At 34.6% G+C, this 12,114-nt stretch overlaps 1 protein-coding gene across 2 annotated transcripts in view; it reads left to right on the forward strand.

The window, feature by feature from the left end:
* ADGRB3 (adhesion G protein-coupled receptor B3) overlaps nucleotides 1-12,114 on the forward strand; it is a 755,063-nt gene that overhangs the window by 337,449 nt on the left and 405,500 nt on the right. For both annotated transcript variants that reach the window (XM_019029897.4, XM_019029899.3), the window contains 2 exons: nucleotides 243-344; nucleotides 714-820. In XM_019029897.4, coding sequence (XP_018885442.1) covers nucleotides 243-344; nucleotides 714-820 — 209 coding nt within the window. The remainder of the gene's footprint in view (nucleotides 1-242; nucleotides 345-713; nucleotides 821-12,114) is intronic.

The following is a 12,114-nucleotide window of genomic DNA, read 5'->3' on the forward strand; positions in this document are numbered from 1 at the left end:
TTACTCAAGAGACTAAGGAGGGAGGATGGCTTGAGCCCAGTAGTTTGAGGCTGCACAGTGAGCTAGGATCATGCCAGTGCACTCCAGCCTGGGCAACAGAGTGAGACCCCATCTCTAAAAAAAGAAAGAAAAAAAAAGAAAACTAAAGAGCTCTGCAGTTAGAGAGGTGCCTTTGACAATTGTTTATTGCCAAAATTTTTTAAACACTACTGACATTCAAGTCCCTTTGTTTAAAATTGCAGCACCTTATGAAATATGCCCTGAGGATTATCTGATGTCGATGGTGTGGAAAAGAACTCCAGCAGGCGACTTGGCATTCAATCAATGTCCCCTGAATGCCACAGGTACAGTAGGATGACCCACCCAAACCCTAGTGATAATCCCCATCCAAGAACAGCATGCAGTGTTGGTTTATGAAGTCACGTTTTTGTCTTATATCCATAAATAAGTCTGTCCAATAAGCAAATAATGAAACAATTTTAGTAAAGTGCTTCATAAATGAAACCAATGAAGAGATATAGAAAATATTGCTGGTGTAATTGTTTCTCAGTGTGACTAATATGCATTATAAAAATAATCAAAATATCAATTTCATGTGCATGTTTTTTAAAGAAAAAAAGTACAAACTTAATTTTTAGCCTGATTCCCAGCTAAGTGTGATGCCTTCAAGCATCCCTATTATAAAGCTTCTCTCTGTTCTTTGTGACACACAGGCACCACTAGCAGACGCTGCTCTCTCAGTCTTCATGGAGTGGCCTTCTGGGAACAGCCGAGCTTTGCAAGATGCATATCAAATGAGTACAGACACTTGCAGCATTCAGTAGGTGCAAAGCCAGCTTTAGTACTTGCTCTGTTTATTTTTTGCTAATGATCACTGTGTGAGAATTTAACCTTCTGCTGTACAATCAAATCAGTAACATCTCTAAAAAAGAAATGCCTGAAGGAGAAAGCAATGTGATAGAAAGCTAATTTTTATAGGTCAGTGCTAAATTGTTTTGTTCCTAGGACTTGGGTTTTTATGGATCCTGCTATTTAAATGAAAGAACCCTTTGTCTAGTGGGGGAAAGGCCTGAGCAAAATCTGTTATTCAGTTTTACCTATAAAAGTTAAACATATGCATTATGGTTGGCTTAAGTCTGTGTTAAATACTTATTTTAAAATATCATACATTTTAAAATTAAATTATTTAAATTTGCAGTAGTTGGACAGTGATAAAGCTGTATCACTTAGCTATCAAATTTCTCACTGCAGTTTGAGATTAAGACATTAAAATAAATGACAGTGTTATTGCACCAGAGAAACTTAATTACTCCCAAAAGATTACATTGGCCAAATTTTCCAAAAAATAGCTCTTCCTTTCCCACATATCATTGACTTAGTCACAGAGTATGATGGATGAATATTTTGAGCACAGTTGCGTTTTGCTTGGTATTTTACAAGTACAAGTCATTGTCATTACTGCAGACTGTTGTCATTTCATCCTGACAGTCAAGAGGGCCTCCATACATGACTAAACACTGTAGGGTGTAGAACAAAATATGAACATGAGCCAACTGGGAAGTTTAATCTTGGCAGGAGTGATGTTTACTTAAATGCCTTTATGTTTTGTTGTGCTTATATTTTCTTTTACTGTTCTTACTGTCACTCAAAAATATACATAACTTTCATAAGAATCCTAAAGAGTATTCTTGCTTGTGGATGGAGAAATAGCTTATACAGTAACAACTCCTATCAACTAATAGAATTAGTATTTGTTTCATTATCAGAAAAACAAAGAAATGCATTTTTTTAAAATCTGAAAGTCAAATTCTGTACAGCATGTTTCCTTATGAAACTTGGAGTTAAATTTATCATTATTTAACTATCTGGAGAATTATTTCTGTCATTATATATACTTATGTATATCTATATACAGTTGACCCTTGAATAATGTGGCAGTTAGGGGCGCCAACACCCAGGGCAGTCAAAAATCCATATGTAACTTTTGACTCCCTTCAAATTTACTAATAGCCTGTTCTTGACCGGTAAGGAAGGCTCACCGATAACAAAAACAGTTTATTAACACATATTCCATATGTTACATATATTTTGTACTGTATTTTTACAATAAAGTAAGCTAGAGAAAAGAAAATGTTATTAAGAAAATCATAAAGAAGATAAATTATATTTGCTTGAATAGTGGAAGTGGATTATTATAAAAGTCTTCATCCTCATTATCTTTAGGCTGAGAAGGAGAAAGAGGAGGGGTTGGTCTTGCAGGCTCAGGAGTGGCAGAGGCAATACAAAATCTGCATGTAAGTGGACTGCACAGTTCAAACCTGTGTTGTTCAAGGGCCATTGCTACAGATAAGTGTATAGCAGTAATTGATGATTATTTGGCTATATACAGCCTTATTTCTGTTGTAAATATATACTTACAATATAGAAAAATATACAATTTTTTAATATTTATCACATAAACATAAAGTTTTATATTTATATATCATATAATATGCATTATATTGATATAAATTCAAAAATAGAAATATAAATAAGATTTTATATTTATATATTATATGCAGATATATAAATATAAATATACACATGTATTTTTTATAGTCTTTTTTGTTTCTATTTAGAGACAAAAATATATATAAGTGAGGGAATATAACATATAGCTTAGCTTCATAATATAAAATGTAAGAATATGAAATATAAAGCTTCTTTTATTAATAGCTGTCAATAACTCAGACCATTATATTTCAAAATTAGGTATAAGTAAAAATGTATAAATTAAATTTTAATGGATTTCTTTTTCTAATTTTAGTCATTAGCCTTTGTTTACTTTAATTATATCCATATTCAGTTCTTGTTCAGTCATGGTGATGAATGGGAATAATTGCATGGATTAAGTAAATAACGGAGCAATCTTTACAAATTTGCTAAGAATTAATAGTATCACTTTTGTTGCAGAAAATTTTCACTTTCCAAATGTACTGTTTTGTACTGCAACATTTAAATGGGGTTTCATTCTTGAGTGCAGGCCGTCTGATAATGGATTAAGATAGATACACTCAGTGAAATAGAAGAAATGAAATCTCAAAGTGTGAATCCTGTTGAAATTATTCAGTCAATAATTGACAGCAAATATGAATATGCCCTTATTGACTTGGGTACAATTATCAGGTGCATGATCTTGTATAGTAAAAAGCTGCCTCTGTTTATTCGGCTTCTACATAGTACTAGGCACTAGGCTGGAAACTTTCATAAATGAATCCCAGTCCTCACAAGAATCTGCAAGATGGGTGTCCATGCCGCAGTTTACATAAAAAGAATCTGAATATCTGTAGGGGAGCAGTCACTTCAGTGAGGTAAAGAGTGAAAAGTATGCCCTAGGCACAATTGTTCCAAAACCTAATCTCTTTTCTTTAGGCCATTCAACCTTCTGAACTTTTGATATGAAATCATCTGTCTTATACTCTATTGCTGGGAGCAGTATTTTCTGCTTACATGTTCTTAGGAAAAGTCATATGATCACACTCAAGTCTCAGCTTGCTATTTACAAAATGGAATTGGTTCCATCATCTTAGCACCTGTGGAAGTTTTGGAATGGAACAAATGAGATATATGAAATAATCATACATTGTGAAAGAGTTGTGTAACAATGGGCATTAATACTTCTGGGTTCAGAAAATTGATTTTGAGTTTAAAGTATTGTTTCAATAAGAATAAAATTTTGGAACTCAACATATTGTTAATTTGAGCTGTACCTGTAGAAAAGTATAGATAAATTAGATATGGATAGATGGTTGGATAGGTAGGTAGGTAGGTAGATAGATACATAGATAGATAGGTAGGTAGATAGATACACAGATAGATGATAGAGATAAGATAGATGTTGCATATATTTTGGCATATGAATTATGCTTAAATACATGTATGAAATATACACACACATTTGTACATGCATACAGACACAAATCTAGGGCTTGCCTAAAGAGCATGATCTTTTTACATGTTCAGTAAAGTATAGGATGAATGAATGTATGCTTTCAATATAATGCTTATGTCACGCATCAGCCTCATCATCCACACTCTGCATACTCAATTGGAAACAGAAATGAGATCAACGTTTCTGCATAGTCTTACTCATTCTGTTGCTTTGCTAAGTCATGCTTTGTCTAAGTAGCAAAACTGGATAGTATTTGTGATATAGAACATTTGAGACTTCCTCAAATTCTTAAATTAGTTTGGAGACTGTGCATTTTTCTCCTCTAGTAGAGTTTATCATTTCAACATTTAATCCTTGAGAGATTTCATTTCCTTACCCCTCTATATTCTAAAAGTTCATTCAATAATAATTAATTATAATCTTCTGTAGAAAAATATTTAAAATAGGGAGATCTATGTTTTCCAACTATTTGAAACATAGATTACAATATATGTGTATACCTACTTTATAAATATATAGCAATCACCTAAATTTGAAATGAAATTTTATCGTTAATAAACATTAGTTGTGTATGTTCTATGAACTCTCAATTATAAACCAGTTGAGGTAAACAAAAGGGCCATCAATAAGTTTAAGATATAAAATCACTAATCTGTCATGTTGGACATTTGGTTTTTTTCTTTTTTTGTAAATCTTCATTGCTATAGTTCCTAACACAATACTAAGCATATACTATTAATAAATATTTCAAAGATTTTTGAGTAAAGCACAACTTTGCTACTTTTCTTATCAGTAGAAGGATACTAGCATCTGGAGAGTTCTGAGAAGGTGATACACCAGACTTAATGTTTATGCATATTAACCACATGAAAGGAACGAGTATTAGCCTTCATGTGCAATTTCTCCAGCCCCCAAATACCTAGAAATGTGTGGTGATTGCTGACATCACTTTATGAAATTATTCGGCCATTGTATAACAATTTCAATTAGTTAATACTTATGAAGTTTATTTGGAAGCCTTATAAGATGCAAAGTTAGACACTATCATACCAATGTTGTTTTTTAAAAAAGACACAAATACACATATCCAATTAAATAAAATTGAGAATATGAGAACAAAGTGCTAAACGTTGTGAGATTCTTGGAAAGTTTAAATTTTTAATATGTTAATGTTTCATTTGATACTCTGGAGTATTTTTTGAATTGTATATCAGACAAAGTAAACATAATTGCAGAACTCTTGAAAAATAGGCACAGGAGTCAAATAAATTAACAATATCATTTCTTATTACTTGTAAGCTATTTGGAGAACATGACTAAATATTGTAGTCCAGTGGGCCAGCCTACACTTGAACAAATAGACTTATTTTGTCTTTGGTATATGTGAACAATCACAGGCAACATTCTCTTTCTCTCTCTCTTCTCTCTCCTCTTCCTCCTCTTCCTCTCTTTTACATACATACAAACACACACCTGGGGAGACAAGCTGTGTGTAACTGGCAGAATGTATGCCCCTGTAGGTAGACAAATCTAAAGCAAAGGGAGTTGATCCAAGCATACCAATGCTTTCTCCTAAATTTATTGGATAGGTATATCACTCCTCCTTCCCTGGAGATGAGTGAGTGATGAAGATGGAGAAAGGCTAAAGATACTACTCTAATGGAAGCTCTTCCGTAGGGAAATATGAAGAGTTAGGTATAAATGTCCCCTTTTAGGTTATTGTTCCTTAAAACTGTTTCTATGATTCAAATCTTCATTAAACAAACAAATACAAATGTTGGAGTGATTATTTAGTCATCTTTACCTAACATTTTTTACAGATGTTAAAGAACTTGAATCCCATTTAAGGAATTTATTTCTCCTACTTTCCTCTACTCTTATGGGTAGTTTATTAGAACAGATAGCTGGAGCTACAGACAGAGAGACCAAGAGAGACAAAGAAACTGAGACAAAGAAAAAGAGACAGAAAGTAGGATAATATTTGCTTTCCTTTTTTCTCCCTACTTTCTCTCAATGCAACAAAACTCCTCACATATCACACTTTTTTGGTCACCATCTCATTGCACAAATGCTCAGCACATTGCCTAAAAGACGATAACACATTTTATTACTTCAGCTTATTTGGGGGAAGAAAACAAAACAATACCATCATAGGTCTCGTTTACAACAAATATGTATTGAGCTAAAAAGTATGCCTGTCTTATTGTTTCTTTAATGAGCAATTAAGAAACCAGTAAACGAATGCCGAGGTTCAGCTGGTCATAGGAACTAGCAGATGATTTTAATTTTCAAGTATTCACCAATTAGGTGGGGGTGAGTGAGCCTGTGAGACAGGAGTTACCTGTTCTGCAAGTTCTATGTAATACAATAAGGCTGGAACGTGACAAGTCATGGAAAAGCAGGGAGCACCTAAATCAGTAGTTCTTAATCCTGACAACATTATTATCATGTGGAAGTTCTTAACCCTGAATCAATAAGAAAGTCACTCCAGACCAATTAAACAGGATTGTTACCAGACCGTAGTACACATTCAGTAACTGTGAGTTATTATTATTACTAATTATAACATTGATTTTTGCATCCATATACATGTATTTGTAACTACATGGTCCTCTCATGAAATCATGTGGACAACTTAGTACTCAAGACATAGCATTTTACTGCCTTGTAATTCTTGTCACCACGCTCCAAAATGTTGTGAGTACTCACTTACGGAATTCAAATAATCATTGCAGAACCCAACAATAACAAGGAAAAGTTAAAGAGTATTGCTTTCTCTAAAATGGGCAGAAGTCTCTTTATTTTATTCAGAACCACCTGTTAGAATTTTGAGATCTGAGTTCAGCTCCACAGTTATGGAGTTTTTAACATGTGGTCCTGAATAAAATTATGTGTTCACTGTGTTTACAGCAAATAATAATAGCTCACATTTATTGAAGCTGATGGGAAACAAACAAACTTGGAAGGGAGGTGTTATTTAAATCTTTCTTTTCTAAGCAATTCATATGTCAGAGTTTACAACATATTTCAGAAGTTCCTAATGAGTTTTCCATTATGCCTGTAAAACTTTCAATTGTATTGACTTTATGTATTGTATTATAAGTCTAGAACAGGGCTGGTGAACTGCTTCTATAAGAACAAGATAGTAAATACTTTAGACTTTACATGCCATATGGCTTATGTTGCAACTATTCAACTCTGTAGTACAAGAGCACAGCTACAGACAGTAAATAACAAATGGGCATGGCTGTGTTTCAGCAAAACTTATACGAAAACAAGCAATGGGTTGGATTTGGCCTGCAGGCTGTAGTTTACTGACTCCTAGTCTAGAATACACTTTGTTTCTGTTTTTAAGATCACAACACTTTTGGGGTTCTCCAAAGAATGGGCAATACCTATTTTGTTATTTATTTATTTATTTATTTTAGACAGAGTCTCACTCTGTTGCCCAGGCTAGAGTGCAATGGTGCGATCTCGGCTCACTGCAACCTCTGCCTCCCAGGTTCAAGCGATCAAGCGATTCTCCTGCCTCAGCCTCCTGAGTAGCTGGGATTACAGGCGCCTGCCACCACGCCTGGCTAATTTTTGTATTTTCAGTAGAAACGGGTTTTCAACATGTTGGCCGGGCTGGTCTTGAACTCCTGACCTCATGATCTGCCTGCCTCAGCCTCCCAAAGTACATTTATAACTCTAACATCTGCATAATCTGTGAGTCTACTTTGCTTTTCTTTTTGTCTGTCATATCTCCTGGCCACTTTTCATATCCGGTAATATTTTATTGAATGTCAGACATTGCATAAAATAAACATATGGGTTTCAAATCATACTGGCTAATGTATCCCAAAAAGTATCCTTCCTTTCCTTAGCTATTCAAATACAGTGAGGAGTTGATACTTTAATTCATTCGGAAATTGATCTGGGTCAGGGCTGTTTTGCACTTTTAATAAGACTATATCTGCTTAGGCTGCCTTTCTCCATGATGTTTGTAGAGCCTACATGTGCCCATCCTGTCAGCTCTGAGAGACAGAGGGAGATTCAGCTCAGCCTTCAGAAGTTGCTAGTTCCATGTTCTAGCTTTCTGCCCAAGCAACTTCAAATCTGTCAACTGTCTTGAGGGTGAGACCAACTAGGTGCTTAACACTGGACTCTTCCCTCAGTTCCCAAAGCTCTTAAAGGAAAGGGAAAATTGCAATTCTGCATTTAAGAAGTCTTCATCCTATCTCCTCAGCTTTTTACACAGGGCAGAAGCTCAGCAAATGTCTCATGAGAAAAAAAATCTCAGCAGGATTTTTAGGGCCCCTCAAATTTTCACTATATTTTTCCATCTCTGGCCAACCAAATTATATTCATTTATCTTTCTACCCGAGAGGTGCTCTGCCTCACCCGTGCTTGACCCTCAATTCTTACCCAGAATTAAGAAACTTTTGCAGGAGAAAAAAAAAATGAATTAAATATTTGGCTTACCTCAGAAAAGATCTCTACTTTCTGGAAATTTAGTTCATCTCATTCTCACTACTGACATAGCTCTCTGATGTCCTTGAAAGTGTCATTTTTGTAATTTATGTGAGTTTTTCTAGTTGCAATGACAAAATCATTGGTCTTATATAAGTGAGACATTATCCCAAACCAGTAAATTTAAATTGTATTATAAAAAAGAAAAATAATCTTTAGTCACATATGATTGTGTTCCCTTGGAAATTTTAAGGAAGCCTAATATGTATATGAAATATCTCTAATAAATATACTTTTTTTCTATTTTTAACCTTATAACTTACTACTGATTATATCACTAAAAGCTGAGGAGATTTTTAAGCTTCTCCCAAAGTATGCCTTTAGTGTGGCTTGGAGGATAAATGTTAGAGTCAGTTTTAGGCATTGAAACTTTTTGAAGTGTCTTCACGGCCATACCACCCTGAATGGGCCTGATCTTGTCTGAAACTTTTTGAAGTGAAACTTATTTATAGGATAGAATATAATTGTATAGTATATAACATATATATAGTATATATATAATTGTATAGTATAATTGTAATTGAATATAATTGTATAGAAAAGTATATTTAGACTAATACCAAAGGGAAAAAAATTACAAAAGAAACTATACTGTGTTATTCAATCATTTATGTATCCATTCATCTACCCATTAATTCATTATACAAATAATCATTGACCTTTAACTATGTGCCAAGTAGAGCTCAAGGACCTGGAGAAGCAACCTGAATGTAACACACAATAAATTCAATGTAAATATAAATAGACAGGAGATGCGATTAAAAATAATTACAAATTCTTATATGTTAAAGGAAATTAGCAGGGTGCCAACATACAGAATAATGTTTGGAAACGACTTCAGATTCAAATAAAATAAAATAAAAAACAGTGAGGTCTCTCTATTTCTTCTTAGAAATAACATTTAATACTGTGACCTGAAAGATGAGATGAATGCATGAGATAAACATGTAAACGGTAGAGAGAATGACTATGTCAGGAAATGACAGCACATTCCATGTAGCGAAAATAACATATGGAAATACCTTGAGGTCTTTAAGAAAGCAAAAAGATCTACTGGCCAGAGGTAGTAAGCAAGAAGAGAGTGTCATGACATGAGGCTGGAGAGAGCTGTGCCTTAAGGCCTTTGCTAGGAGTTTGGATTTAATACTAAGTGCAATGGGAACGCATTGAGAAGAGGGATGGTTTGATTAGATATAATTAAAGAGGGTCATATGAGGTTTCTATGGAGGATAGACCATAGGGTGGCAGGACTGGAAACTTTGAAACCTGCTGCAGTAATCCAGACGAGAGATGATGGTGTCTTTTATTAAGGTTAGTAATCACATTTGGCTGGTTATAATGTCATTTTTCTGAGGCAGGGAAGGCAGGGCCATGAGGAATAATTTGGGACAGATGAGGTTTTGGGTTGTCAAAGGTTGTTTCTATTAAATCTGGAGAATGTAATTGGATATGGGAGTCGAAAACTCAGATTCTAATTTCTGGACAGGGAATAATTTTGGAAGTCATCAACACAAAGAACAGGAGATTAGGAAGTAAAAAATGGTTGTGTATTCATCCCTTTCTAAATTTTGATAATGAATGAGAGCAGAAGAATAGGGTAGTAGTTAGGAGGATGTGTAAGGCCAAAAAAGGGTTTTGTATTATTTTGTTTTGTTTTAAATGAGAAATATTATAACATTTTTACATGTTAAAATAAATGATCCAGTAAAAATTTAGAAGAGAAACCTGAAAAATTAAAGAAAACCCAAGAAGGCAAAAAGAAATGTTAGCCATAGCAAAAGTCAAAAAATTCACTTTGGTAGGAAAAAAGATACTTTCTTCTTTATAACCAGAGGAAAGCAGATGGGAAAGATGAATACAGTGAAAAGAGCTTAGTGGGTTTTGTGTGGGAGAGATTATGGGGTTTTCATCTGATGGATTTTTTTTTTCTCCATTTAGTATGAGGCAGGATCATTAGCTAAGAGTGAGGATTTAGGAGGAAATGTGTGTCTTTCCAAGAGAGATGAAAAGGTATAAAACAGTAATTTCCAGAAGGTTGAAAATAAGCCTATTAGAGAAATATAATAGGATTAGCAGGCTGCATTGTGTACCACCTGAAGTCTGAAATACAGAATTTAGAGTATAGCTGTCAGTTTAGTTATGATTTTTCTCCAACGAAGTTGAGCTACTTGTATGCAGGTGCAGGGAAGGTATTTGTTAAAGCCTTGCTATTCAGAATGTTTTCTGAGGACCAGAAGTATCCGCAGCACCTGAGAGCTTGTTAGAAATGTAGCATCTTAGACTGCCCCAGACTTACGTTATCAGAATCAGCAACTTTGAAAAGTGCTTTTTGTGATTCACTGCACATTAAAGTTTGAGAAACACTGTGGTAGATTTTATCCAGCATTGATATTTTGATGAATCAATCCATTGGCATTAGAGAGAGGCAAAGAAGTAAAATGACTGTTAGTTAGCATCATACCATCACAAAACATATTATATTAGGTGATATCTGATTTTCCTCTTCTGGGCATATGGGAGGATTGTACTTCCTCACCCCCTTGATGTTAGGTACCTGTGTGACTAGTTCTGGCCAATTGGTTGTGCATGGAGGTGACCATTGCCATGTCAGGCCTGAGAGTGTCATTCATTGCCATTGCAAGGTCTTTTATCCTCCATCACCTCAAGCCCTTGAAGGACTGTAATAAACAGAGCCTCCCTGATGATGTGGGTTGCATATGCAGTGTGATAAATATTCCTTTGTGGCTTTCAGGTACTGAGATTTTGAAGTAGTTAGTACAGCATAATCTATCCTATTCTGACTGGTGTACAATCCCTAGAACCAGAAAAGTCAAGTAATGGAAATAGAATTGAGAAATCTACAGAGAAACATCATGTTACTTAGTGCTCTGCTTCTGATTGGGGAGGTTTATAAAAGCTTGGGCACCAGTCTGTGGCCACTATACTGTTTTGAGCTCACAGAGCATGCTGTAGTTCCATCTGCTGGCTCAAAATATTTATGAGAACATCTAGATTTGTTTGATGTTTAGAAAAGACGTCTCACCTACATATGTCCTTTGCTCAGGATTGCAGTTTTGTCAAATTCTAGCCAAAAACTCTGAAATTAAAGCTATTCCTTGTTTATATTGAATAGGCAAATTTACTACACTCTCATTCTTATTTTGGAAATTTCAGGTTTTACAGCAAAATATGCACAGTTTATACCTGACTCAATTTTCTCCATGGCTCAGTTTATTCCCAACGATAATTTTCAGTTCTCAAATTCATGCTGTCCAATCTCTCACTTCAGATATTCCTCAGACAAGAAACTGGGATATCTGAAGCACTTTTGGCCAAATGCTGTTCAACACACAATTCTGAGTTCTATGTGATACCTATATGATTTATGCAGTGAAATTCTGGACCAAATCTGCCCTATCATATCGTCTCCAGACAATGATTTTATTTTCAGACTTGATGTTTCCACTTTAGGGCAACTCTGAGATGAACACAAACTCTTCATATCAAACATAGGGAAAATTAAGAAATATTCATTTACCAGAACTAAGGGTATACCTTCTTTTTCACATAGACTAATCTCTATATTTCCTGGAGACTTCAGGTAGATTTATAAATAATCAAATGCCAATGTCCAATGAGTGACTTTGGTCTTAGGAAATTACAGATTATGA

The sequence above is a fragment of the Gorilla gorilla genome, chromosome 5, assembly GCF_029281585.2.
Source record: "Gorilla gorilla gorilla isolate KB3781 chromosome 5, NHGRI_mGorGor1-v2.1_pri, whole genome shotgun sequence".
In the NCBI taxonomy this organism is placed as follows: Eukaryota; Metazoa; Chordata; class Mammalia; order Primates; family Hominidae; genus Gorilla; species Gorilla gorilla.